Source organism: Panthera onca, chromosome B2 (genome assembly GCF_046562875.1).
Source record: "Panthera onca isolate mPanOnc1 chromosome B2, mPanOnc1 haplotype 2, whole genome shotgun sequence".
NCBI classification, from domain to species: domain Eukaryota; kingdom Metazoa; phylum Chordata; class Mammalia; order Carnivora; family Felidae; genus Panthera; species Panthera onca.
The window spans coordinates 127663003-127676616 of NC_138343.1; the positions used below are offsets into that span (position 1 = coordinate 127663003).

The 13614-nt window shown below is 35.5% G+C and overlaps 1 protein-coding gene across 4 annotated transcripts in view; it reads left to right on the top strand.

Annotated features, from left to right (window-relative positions):
• ADGRG6 (adhesion G protein-coupled receptor G6) overlaps positions 1-13614 on the top strand; it is a 142685-nt gene that overhangs the window by 84331 nt on the left and 44740 nt on the right. For all 4 annotated transcript variants that reach the window (XM_078447392.1, XM_078447395.1, XM_078447394.1 and 1 more), the window contains 4 exons: positions 4361-4446; positions 7365-7417; positions 8381-8443; positions 11537-11679. In XM_078447392.1, coding sequence (XP_078303518.1) covers positions 4361-4446; positions 7365-7417; positions 8381-8443; positions 11537-11679 — 345 coding nt within the window. The remainder of the gene's footprint in view (positions 1-4360; positions 4447-7364; positions 7418-8380; positions 8444-11536; positions 11680-13614) is intronic.

Sequence of the window (13614 nt, forward strand, 5' to 3'; positions counted from 1 at the left end):
GCCTCTGTGGCATTCTCCCTCCAGGACTGGCACGTCCTCTACTGCCCAAGAACGTTTATATGATGCTTCAGAGTCCTTGACTTGGTAGAGTGGAGCTGTATTCACTCAGTCATGTCATTTCTGACATTCTTGAAGAGAGCCTTGTTCAGCCGTCTCTCTCTGCGTCATAACCTTCAATGGGGTTTCAACAAAGCGAGCAAATGTTAGAATCAGTTAAAATGGTTTGACTTGACTACATTAGAGGGAAAAACCTAATTTAGATGATTCTTGATAAAAAATGCAGTCCTAGCATTTAAAAATATTCAAAAGTCATCATGTGGTAGAAGTATTCTCAAAATCACGTCCTCCAATCTGTGTACCATCTGAACAATTTTTACCATATATTTAGCCACCTATACTATTGATTTAATAGGTTTTGTTCCTAAATCGACTCACATTTTTACTTAAGCATTTGTGTTTATTTGGGAAGATTGATATTGCTGTTGTAAAACTGTTGTAAAATAGAAATGAAAAATGAAAATGAATATAATGAAAATATTATTAAATTCTCTCCATCTCCTATTGTTTTCTTGTATCTCTACACCTTCACTGCGCCTTCACTATCTTTTTAAAAAGGGAGAGTAACAAAGTGTTAGAGGCAGACTGTAATCTAATTAATATTTTTTCTTTGATGTAGTCAAGTTGGAAATAATTGGAAAGAGAATTACTTGTTCACCTTGTGAATAAATGGAACTTAAGGTCATGTCTAAATCATTCACATACTGTCAGCAACTCCAGATACACTTCTCTTATTCCTCGGGAAATGGATACAGTAAACATTCTCAGGCTTATCATGATCTGATATATTAGAGAATCCTATTTTGTTGACTGTAAGAAAGATAGGTACAGCTATCAAATTTGTCATCTATCTATCGTACCCAATCCTTTAAACTCCAGACTATCGAAGAGTTTTGCTGAGCCTACCAATGATGATATGCTGGTGTAGGGGGTGGGCAAGGATTGAGATTGTTTGACAGACAGACTTCTTCGGTGTGTCGATGAAATGCGTTTTCCTAGACTTTGTGAAATGTTCCTATGTAAAGTTCCTTTTGTTATTTTCAAAAGGACTTTTATCTGATACCTCAGATTGTATACTAGGAAAATCTTTAAGTTACTTTTCATAAACAGATATTTCAGTCTGTAACGGATAACCGAGGTATTCCCACAAATAATTTTTTTGTGCCTTTTACATTACATTCTTAAGGAAAGCTCTTGAGTCAGTTATTATTTGCATACCAAATCTTATTTTCTGTGCTTGAAGCATCACTCCAGTGCCCCTGGATATTAAATTTTGTGGGGTCAACACGAGTAACCCAAGCAAGGAACTAACTCTGTTAGTCCTTATTATTGTTCAAAAAAACCTAGCTTACAAGTATTCATTGTACCACTGCTCCTAGTTTCTTAACATAAATTTACTCTCTGGGTGTATGTATGGACCAGACAATCATTCTAGCTTTACATTCTTGTTATCTAAAGAAATCGTGTGTATAGGATGAGCAGGACTCCAGTCTTCTTATAAATGCTACTTATGTGTTATAATTGCCTCATCACTGGTCCAAAGACATCATTTTGACTCTAAAATAACATTTGGTTTATATTTTAACATCTGTCTTTTCAAATAAATATTTTAAAATCTGCCTTTCAAACCTATACTTCACACCCTTCAAAATAGAATAAAGTAGTCTCGTTTCTATATCTTTTAAGAAACTCCGAAAAGAGTGTTAAGGACCAAAAAAATGATTAATTGGAGAAAGACCTATAGACAGCAATACCATTTTGATGCCACGCCTGTAATGATAAGCAATGATTTCTGCTTTGAAGTCCTGCATGGATGAAAGAGTTGTCTAATTGGAAAATGGATATACTCTTAAATACTTTTTTCTCCCCCCAAGAAATGTCTATCATGAATTCTTCTGGCTTGGATGCCATTAGTAGGATAATACATACAGCTTTTGAAGTCTCTGGAATATATGAAAATTTGTAATAAGCTTTTCTAATGAGACACTGTGAGAGTTGTTACATCTATAGAGGACCACTTGACCTCTAGAATGACATGGGAAAGCCTGCCTTAGTGTGTCTTAATTGTGTATTTTCTGCAATGGCAATGCTTAAGCCAATTATTTTGCTGCAAACCAAAACCCTTCTTACCAGTTCTTTGGTGGACATTTTATCTAGTGTTGACAGTCCACTCCTGGACATTTCTCATGTTTAGTTGTTGACTGTGTTATTCAGAAATTTTAAGTAAGTTTAACAAGTAGACTCCCTTGAGTATATGGATACTTCATTCCAAGGCTTCTGAAAAGAAATGACTTTGAAAGTGATCTATAACACAGGAGAATCTGTAACACAAGATTTTAGGTTGTTTTCTGTGTTCACATATTTTATTTGCTGTAAACAATATAACTCTAGGGAAAGTACTATATTTATAAATTCATTTAGATTATCTCTGATATTGGAGGTCTTTCTCCTTTATAAATAACAGCAAATTGAAAAATGAGGCAGCAGATATCTAAAATTTAAATAAAAACATCCTAAATGTTTCCAAAACATTTCAGAAATCTCAGTGATTAAAAATAATGATTTTTAGTATTTTGCAATATTTTCCTGAGAGGGAAAGAATACTGGTCTTAAACACATGCTTTACGTCTCCATCTAGTGGTGGCTTTTCAGCTACTCTGCTGGCACAAGTGAACATTCCCAGAATTGTCCTTAGGATCCTGGAATAACTCTGGGACCTCTGCAATTTGAATTTCTTCTTTCAGAATATCCATAATTTTATATGATGAGATATACAGTCTGAATGGGCTTTGTTAATCTGAATTATTATCATTGTTTTGAATATATTCCTCTAAGTATTTTAAATTCAGAATATTTTTAGAGGAACATAAAATCAACTTCATTAAAATACCTGAAGAGTTTTAGAAGCTGAAATAACCTAGTCTGCATAAGTTAAACCCACTTGTCCTTGGACTTGTACCAATTTCATGTATTTAGACTATTACCTCTGGGAGCGGTAAAAGTTTTAGTATGAGATTCTGACCCCATACTGGAAAAACATTCCTTTGGTAGTGGGACTGGAATTTGCATTTTGGTAGATATGGGGATTTCCAGAGGCAGAGTTTTATGTATTTTCTACTGACTTTCCAAATTTTTCATTAAATCTATTCCCCAACAGTATTTAAATTATATACTTTCTACATTTTCTATGCATACTTTGCTGAAGACTTACCAAAATATAAGCATGAAGAAAGATGATTGACAAAGTAATGGAGAATCAATTTGTTTCTATATATAACCTAACATATTTTAAAATGATATTTTTCTCATTAGCTATTTATAGTAAGGTATCCTATAACACACATCTAGAGAGATTCAGCAAACCTTGGGTGGTGACTTTGATTTGCATTTACAAAAAAAAATACATCAGACTACTTTAAAGATCCCCAAAAGAAAAAAGCAGAACCTTCTTCTCACATAAAGTTTTCTTTTTAAAGCAACTTAGTCCAGTTAAAATTCTATCTGCAAATATTCTTTCTTCCCTCCCCCCTTTATTTTGATACAAGCGACTATATTTATGGAATTTTGATGAAAAATCTGGTGAATGACTTAGAAGTAAATGCTGTGGGGGGGGTGGAGAATAAGGAGCAGAGGGCAACAAATATGTGTGTATCTGTTCTTTTTCAAGCTAACTTCTGCCCATCATCCCACTTAAGTTTTCACCCCCCAAACCCTGTCATTCTTTATAAGGTACCAAAAAAAAATGATAATTTCTTATTACATGAGATCAAATTGTACATGAGAAAGTCATGAAAAAATTAGAGTAAATATCCAAAATCTATAGAATTAAAGAAACATATATAGGTGATAATGTAGGAGAAATGGGTTATTTCTCAGAATAAACTAATTGGTAACTCTTGCTAAGCAGTTGCAAAGGTCAATGAGCATTAAGTCAAAATATCTCAATTTTCTGTACCTGTGTAGAAAGTGTGTTTTTTTTTTATTTTTTAGTTTTTTCTTAATCGAAGTGTAGTTGACACACAATGTTAGTTAGTTTCAGGTATTCCACAAGTCTGTGTGTGATGCTGTGCTCACTGAAAGTGTAGCTACCATCTATCAACACACAACACTATTACAATACTATTGATGGTATTTTCTATACTGTACCTTTTATTACTGTGACTTATTCCGTAACTAGAAGCCTGTTTCTTCAACAGAAGTCATTTCTTTTACATTGTGTGAAATTGTGTGATTGTATATTTAAATTGATAATTGTAGGACTATAAAAGGTAATTAACGGCTAAATCCTATTTCCAATGGACAGATGGAATTATCTTTAGAATTTCCATAGTGATTCAAAACATCCTTCATCACCCTGAGGTTAAAGTACAGAACAAGGTGGCAGAATGGGTAAGTGAACTTATATAATTTCTTTTGTGATTTGAAACCTTTCACCTCTGGAAACCTGCAAAGGAATCTACTGTCTGGGTTATTGAGTCCATAGATCATACTGAAACGCAGACACTCTTCCTTATACTTACTATGAATAGACATAGAAGTAAGGTGTATGCTCATGCATAGTGAGGGAGTGACATTTGAATCAAGGACAAGCCTCATAGATGATTAATGTCTAAATAAGGAAAGTACCACACAAATAGAAATATATTTTGATAGTTATCTTTATCTACTATTATATCCCTACATTTTCAGCATAGCTGTAAAAAGTAGATTCTATATTTTTTATTTAATTGTTTGAATGTTTGATTCATAAACCAAAAAGTATAACAAAATATATCGTGAAAGTATTCTGACCATCTTTGTAGCTCATCTCCCTGGAGACCAACCCATCTGCTTAGAAGTCATTGTTAGTTTTTCTTGTTTGTTCCCCCGCCCTGAATTTCTTTGTGCATATAAAAGAAAACAAGGCTATATATTCTTGGAGTATCTGGGTGGCTCAGTTGGTTAAGTGTCCGACTTTGGCTCAGGTCATGATCTCATAGTTCATGAATTCGAGCCCTGTATCAGTCTCTGTGCTGATAGCACAGCAGAGCCTGCTTTGGATCCTCTGTTTCCCCTCTCTCTCTCTGCCCCTCCCCCCCTTTCTTAAAAATAAATAAACATTTTTTAAAAGGACTATAGATTTGTATTTTTCCTCCTGTTTTTCACTAAGAGCGTATCTTACATACCATTGTACTTATTTTTGTAATTGCCAGGTTTCCATCAAAGTACACAGAGACCTTCCTTATCTAAGTTTTCTTTTTATTCTTTTTTATTTTTTTAAATTTTTTTTTTTCAACGTTTTTTATTTATTTTTTTTTGGGACAGAAAGAGACAGAGCATGAACGGGGGAGGGGCAGAGAGAGAGGGAGACACAGAATCGGAAACAGGCTCCAGGCTCCGAGCCATCAGCCCAGAGCCTGACGCGGGGCTCGAACTCATGGACCGCGAGATCGTGACCTGGCTGAAGTCGGACGCTTAGCCGACTGCGCCACCCAGGCGCCCCTTTTTTAAAGGTGCATAGTATTCCATTATGTGACTGTCTGGTCATTTAAGTCTTCTGTTTTTGTTTTGTTTTTGTTTTTTTTAAATCTATCTTTATTTTTGAGAGAGAGACAGAGTGTGAGCAGGGGAGGAGCAGAGAGAGAGGGAGACACAAAATCCGAAGCAAGCTCCAGGCCCTGAGCTGTCAGCACAGAGCCCCATGCAGGGCGCGAACTCACAAACCGTGAGATCATGACCTGAGCTGAAGTCAGAGGCTCAACCGACTGAGCCACCCAGGCACCCCTTAAGTCTTCTGTTGAGGGAAATTTAGGTTATGCTAATTTATTTAATCAGTATTCTATTAATGAAAATTTTGGTAATTTCCAATTTAAAAAATCAGCATTTTATTTCATTTTCCTTATAGATACCACCTATCGTTTTTTAATTTTCATCTCCAAAATAAAAATTTTGTTTTCCATAGGCTTGTATTTTTTCTATTTTATTTTCTATCTATAGTATACAGTGGGACTTTGTACTGCTTTTTATATACAGCACTACTACAGTTCACACAGTTTTTGTGATTGAAGTCACTCGAGTATACATTTTGAAGAAAAATGGGTTTTCTTATGCTGAAGCCTGGCAAATATGCTGTTCATAGCAAAACAAGGCTAAATACGTTGAGAGGTAGTGGTGACTGTCTAATCTATCTGTCTATCTGTCAATCATCTATCTATCATCTATCTATCATCTGTCTATCTATCTATCTAAAGAATAACTGATATGACAAAACGGTCTTATTTTGAAGAGTCCATCATAAGAAAAGTCTTATTTTGAATATGCTTTAAAACAAGTTGACCACAGGAAACAATAGTATGTAATTAAAAATTCTGTTACAAACTTGAGGGGAGGAGTGAAATTATCTAATAATGACAAATGCTGCTGTTGACTTTTTGGACTGGCATATTAAAGCCAGTAACGAATTCAAACACTAGGATATATGTATCATTTCTAAATGGAGAGCGGCTTTCCTAAAAATCCCTCTGGAGGTGATACACAAATAGGAAGATCTCATATCAGTAAAGAAATCCCATTTGTGATTGTATTGGACAATGTAATTGTTACTTATACTGAGAAGAATCTGTTCCTTCTTTAAAAAGTCCGATGCTCAGACCCATGAGGCTGTTAAATAGCCACACAATAATAAACATAGTTCCCAATAATATTGAACTCATTTTGTTTTTTTAAAAGGTTTGTATTGTTAATTTGTAATTATTCTTACTAATATCCTTATGAGATGATAGTTACTAGAAAAAGATGTGTTATTGCTACAGTGTTTGTTGAATGAGGAATACGAAGGTGTTTATTGTGCTAATCCTCCTATGTACCCTCTTACAACTGTGTAGCGTTCAGTCTGTGGGCTAATTTGAAGAACCATTATAGTGGAGCCCATTATAATAAAGGCTAGAGAGGAAAGTATACTGTTTCCAGACAGACTTGGGTTTCAGTCTGGGATCTGCTACCTCTTAGTTGAGGACATTGGGCAAGCTATTTCTCTCCATGAAGCTCAGTTTCTTCATAAATAAGGGTGAAGGAGTAGATAATACCTATCTCATTAGTTGTTGTGAGATCGAAGAAATAACCTTTGCAAAGTTCTTGGCATATAATGATCCAGTAACTGTTATCTTCACCTTTCTTTCACTCTGGCTCTCTGGGATTTTCCCAGGGCCTTATTCCAATAACAGCTTATCTTTTGGGAGGGAAGAAACTCGATTCAGATTTTTTTTTTTTTTTTTTTTTTTTTTTAGAAATTATTATCAAAGCTCACTCTTTCCCATTGTATTTTTCAGCTCAATTTAACCTTCCAAAATTGGAACTACACTGTTTATGTGGTCAATATCAGGTAATGACAGGATTAATTATTTAAGAAATAAAAAGTAATTTATTTACTTATTTATTTAAGTAAATAAAAAGTCTCATTTAACGCTACGCTCTCTCTCTCTGGTTATACCCCACATACACAGCACAAGTACACACATGCACCATATTTATAATCTTTCTAAAACAACTCTATATTTTGTGATTTCTGTGCACAAAAATCTTTAGGGCTGTAGCAATTGGTTTTAATTTTTTGATCATGGATCCCAACCTTTAAAAAAAATTTGTATGTATTCCCAAAATATGTTTGCGATTTCAAATAAATTTGTGTGTGTGCATTACTTAGCCAGTATATGTTATAATATACCATAAATTAAAAGAAGATAATCACATATACATAGAAGTCCTGTTAGTTTCATCTCACACCCCAGTGGACCATCTGTAGCACCCCAATTTGGAGACTGTTTTTCTGTTAGATGAGATATCTATAGTCTGCACCTAGCTTTTCAAAAATATCTTTTACTATTATATTTAAATACTTTAACTACCTAGGAAATAGTATAATCCACATATCCTCCTCTGCACCTTGTTTCCATAGTTTTATTCTTAGTTTTCAAAAGTATGTTTCATGAAACCTAGATGTGTATTCTGTGAACCTGACAAATGTCGTTAACACAGAAGAAGGATCACGTTGAATTAGCCCGGAAGTACATTCTTAAGCTGAGCGCATCTCTAGATATCTGAACATCTCATATTCTTTAGTATACTAACATGTGTTGTGAATCTTAAAATCTTGGCACACGGCTGCCAAACTTACTTGACCATGGAGCCATTTGTTCTCAGACATGTGAAAGAACTATACTTTCAGGACACATATTTGGAAATAGTGGCCTAGAATGTTCATTTTGCTTCTTTCACCTTCTCAAATTTTGTTGTTGATGATGTGGCAGATGAGGTTGATAATGAATGTACATATTTGTATTTATAGTTTTCACCTGAGCACTGGAGAGGACAAGATTAAAGTCAAGAGAAGCATTGGAAATGATCCAAGGTAACACTGACAAATTCTTAACAGAAAGTGTAACATCCTTACTCTCACCTGTTTTGACTGTCTGGTAGAGAAATGAGAATAATGAAATAGGAGAGAAACATTTTAATCAAGTAGCACTTTTATTTCTTTAGCACTAATACACACTGTTTTTTTTTTTCTTGTAGTCAAAACCATCAAATAATAGAGTGGATAGAAATGTACATCTGATGAAAAATAATTCAGAAGTAGAACACTTAAAATGTCTGAGTTTTTATATTTAGTTTTTCTAGCTAGTTTATGATAACCCATTACATCTTATTTGAAATTTCAAAAAGACCATCAAAGAAAAAAAGATAGTTAAAGCTTATGCATGGTAGCATCTAATAATATGGGTAATAGCTACTTTTCAGAAGTTTTCATTTTAAAATTCGTATCAAGACCAGGCAGGTAATTTAACAGATCTGTCCACTTTGCAGAATCCACTGGCATACACAGGCCAGCTTCAGAGGGTGGTATAATTAAAAACAACTTTAACTCCTAAATGAAATAAATTTAGTTGTGGTCAGGTAGTCTATTACATCTCCAAAGAAGAAAAAAAAAAGTAGTTGAAAAGGAAAAGTTCATGTAATTCTTACTCAGTTTCAATTGACTGAACTGATTTTATAGATTTACAACAGTAATGATGGAATATACTTCTTTTAAGGTGACGTATTCTTACTAGAAGAAGACAAAAATAGAATTTCATATGAAAGTTAACCAGAGAATTTCTTCTTACTTTTTTTTGTTTTCTGTTTAATATTTAAAAAGCAAATGTTTTTTTTAATTATAGTTGAAACTTTTCATTTCTGTGTATCTTCAACAGATTGGCTTGAAACATCCGATTAGGGAAAGAAAGTTCCTTTTCCTTTATGATCTAAAGAACAGAAAAATTATGTTAATGCTATATTCTTGAATGGTGGCTGGACTTCTCTGTTTGGCCAAATAACTTTTTCTCCAACCTGTGCTGCTAGATCATATTGAGCTTGGAATAATGGATGCATGATACGGATCCCTTTGTTGGACACTTTGTCTAACAATCGGGGCAGCCAAAGTTGCGGGTGTCCTCAATGGTATATCCTCTGGAGGAAGTCAGCATTGCCCTTTTTAGTGTACCTTCTGTGATTTTTCTGCTACCCAGCGATACTGAAGTCTGCCATCACTGGCATACGTCAGTACCTCGGAAACTCTTGCTTGAAAGACATTTACATTCATGGAATTTCAGTTGTCTGTCAAACCAATGGGTAGCTTCACAGAAAATTATATGGAGAGGGAACCAAGACCGTATATATGGGAAAGTCCACATGTGTAGTTTTTATTTGGTATGAATCTTTGTTTCACAATTTTTTGAAACTGTTTAAAAGCTTATTGTTTGAAAAAAATTTTTAATCATTTTAAAGTTATTTACAATGTATTCTTACAGACATTCTCGCCTCTTTTTTTTTCCTACTCTCTACTTCTCTTATGCTCATTGATAAATTTTTAGTCTCTCATAGTGTTTTCTCAAAACCACAATCTACTAGTTTTACACACACTTTTTTTCCCCAAAGTTTTCCTTTCAATTTGATTGTAACACTTAACACAGACCATAACCTCAGATAATACTATCATCCTCTATCGCCCAGACAGGAAACCAAAGCCGCAGAGACTGGTTTATTCAAATAAAGGGTGATTGATGGTAACAACTGATGGAACTTTGTGGAACCATGAAACAGTTTCAGTTTTCAGGAGGAGAGAGGAAAATACAGAGATAAGGCCTGTGAAAATGCATGGTCATTCTTGAATTGCTGAATTTGGGTATTCAGTATCATCCCAATACATTGTGTTCATTATGTTCTCAATATTCAACAGAAGTAAAAGGTCATGTTCCCAACTCTAAGCTGTCAGTAACTAGAGTGGCAAAGCTTATCTTCCAACAATAATTTAATCATAAGATACTTTTTTCATAGGCCATTTAAAAAATTATTAAGTGATGACAGTTCACCATTATATTTATATCTGTTTGTCTTGCTCATCCTGAAATATGACTTATATATGAACACTAAGCAGTAGATCATTTTAGAGATAAATAGCTTTTCAGACTGAATTATGAGAACAGTTCAGCACTTTGCCCTTGAGATGAGCAGATATTTAGGGGGAAAAAATAGAACTCTTCTTTAATTTCACCTGAGCTTGAATAGCATAATTTCAAGGAATCTTTCTTTTTTTAGCACCACAAATATATCAGTACTCTATTTCATTTTTATTGATACCCACGTAATTTTATAACTTAGATATACCATGCCTCTCTCCTGGGAATACTTATTTCAAAAGCATTGCTACCACCTTGACTTCGGCATGTTTTGATTTCTGCTATTGACTATGGCTATGATTACAGTTGAACAGAAAATTACATTATTTTGAAATGTAGAACCAAAGGTTTTTATGGGGCTTTTAGGATGCATCTCTGCTTCTCTTAGAAATATTTTCTTTTTAAAGACGTTCAAGGTCAGACAGTCTGTAGACTTCTGCAGGATGCTGGCCAATCATCATGTATATTTTAAGTATTTATTTTATAACTTTTCACCATATAACATACTTGGCAAACGCTTCATCAAGATGGAAAATCATTATTACAGTTCAGGAGAAATTGGAACATATTTGTAAATGGTAATACCCTTAATAATCTTAAAGTCAAATGGTCATTTTAGTCATATTTGTTGGAATTTAATTTTTCTAAAAAGCTTTATTATTGGCTATAAAGAAACAATGTAGAATTAGTCATAAGTGTGGCCCTTTCTTGCATGTACACTATAAATATTACTTAAAACATTTCTCAAAAGAAATGAGGTTATATGATATGATATAATAGAATTATACATGCAATAATCAATATAATCTATTCATATGTAGATATTTTTAACATTCTAATTTATCCAGTAATAGGAGTTTTTGAGTGTCGTGGCCTGTTGAGTCTCCACACTCCATGGTCATCCCTCTTACTACTATATTCAAATATACTGTAATTCCACCCCCCCCCCGCCCCCCCAAAAAAATCAACCAACAATTCCAACAATTACATCTGAAATGTTTTTCTAGGTTGGTGATTTGGGCCCTTCTAGTTTACAATGCTACCAACAATCCCAATTTAGAAGGAAAAGACATTCAACAGAAGCTCTTAAAAAATAATGAGTCCTTGGATGAGGGCTTGAGGCTATATGCAGTGAGTGTAAAACAACTGGGTAAGTTCCTTTAATTTTTTAATAAGTATTCTATATAACTATTCAGGTTTAACTGAAACAGCCACAGAAATATTCTTCCATTGTGCATCGTTTGCTTATTTAAAACTATTTTTTCTGATGATGAAATTCATCCTATTGGTGGCGTTGTAACAAATGGGTGACCTGGTTAACATAAAAGAGAACAACTCAACAAGTATGAATCTAAGGGAATGAAAGGGGCAGAGGAGAGTTTATACTCTTGTGGGGGACATATTCTGGAAATGCTAAGAATATGAGCAAAGTGCCAGGATAGCCTTGACCAGAATTGGCTTCAGCAGCAGGAATAAAGAGTGTGTACATGTACATCTAATGAGGTAAATCTTGGAAAAGGCAATTCCATGTAAGAAAGCACCTTATGTTTTCTGTCTTCATTAATGATATCACTGTCTCCACAGGGATAGGCCAGAAATCTGGGAGTCATCCAGGGTTTAGATTGAGTTCCCACCTAGACACGATTCACGTCCTGAGCTCCAGCCACACACGTGGGAACGCTTGCCCTTGCCCAGACATGCCATGCCCTTTTATGCCTTTCTAGGTCTGGCTCACACTGCTCTGCTCTGCTCCCACCATCCACCTGCTTCTCACACCATTGTTTTAAAGACAACCCAAAGTCATCTTTTCTGTGATGTGTTTTGTGACATCATCATGTGTAAATAGGGGTCATTTGAGCCTCTACTTCATGCTGTCCAGATACCTCGGGCACTGTACAAATCAGAAGGTCATAGTGTTTGACTGGACTTGCTGGCATTCTTATGGATGCTTTCCTTAAACAGGAATCTCTTCTCACTTGAGCACACATGTTAGTTTTTTTCACACCCTCACTCCCCACCTCCCCTGGAACCTAGCACATTCCCAGCACTTAAATACTTGAATGAATAAATGAATGAACTTTGATGGAACTATTTTAGAAAAATCAGTGATCACAAATATGGACAACGAAAAGTAAAGTTATTACTCTGTTGCTATGTGATTATAACTATATTACGATTAAGTGTATTCATAGAGAGAAAAGGAAACTTTGACACTTTTCCTTAGACACGTGCAGGAGGCTGAAGCGAGGGCCGTGGGCAGCTCTCAGTCTCAAAGAAGCTGATGTAACTGAGGCCACAATCCCGGGGTGATAAAGAAGCAGACAATCTCTGTTTCTGTGAGGAGCTACCCATATGTAATGTGTCAACATACACAGTTACAGAGAACTCAAAGAGGGCGGAATGCAAACCGTCCGTGTTGTCACCACAAATAGTTTCTCCTCCTCCTCCTCCTCCTCCTCCTCCTCCTCCTCCTCCTCCTCCTCCTTCTGCTTCTTTTTAAGTTTATTTATTCTGAGAGAGGGAGAGAACACAAGTGGGGAGGGGCAGCAAGACGCGAGGAGAGAGAGGATTCCAAGCACTGTCAGCACGGAGCCTGATGCAAGGTTCAGACGCGTGAGACCATGACCTGAGTGAGCCAAAACCGAGAATCAGACGCTTACCCAGACTGAGCCACCAGGCGCCGCAGCATGGACAGTTCCTGAGCCTCTGTGGGAGAGTGCTTGCTTGTTCACAGATGGGCCACCCTTTCACACATGAGTCTCCACGAGGAAGGAACGTGAGGAATAGTAGCTTACATATGACCAGGAAGCCATGTGAGTGTCAGCTGGCCTCGTCTTTGTTCTAGAAAGCTGAGGAAACCCGGAAAACTGTCCGCATCCCTAGATGTGTAATTTCTACTGCTTACTTTAAGTTCTGCCCTTTACTGTTTTTCTGCCCAGTGGGCCTATGAGGAAAAGTTTGTACCAATTGAAAAAAATAAAGGTCAAAACCCTGGCAATTTGAAGCCTTAGAATGTAGGTGGGAGAGTTCTTTGAACGTTCAGTTGGTGACTATAACACCAGTTCCCAACAGTCTGTCTGGTATA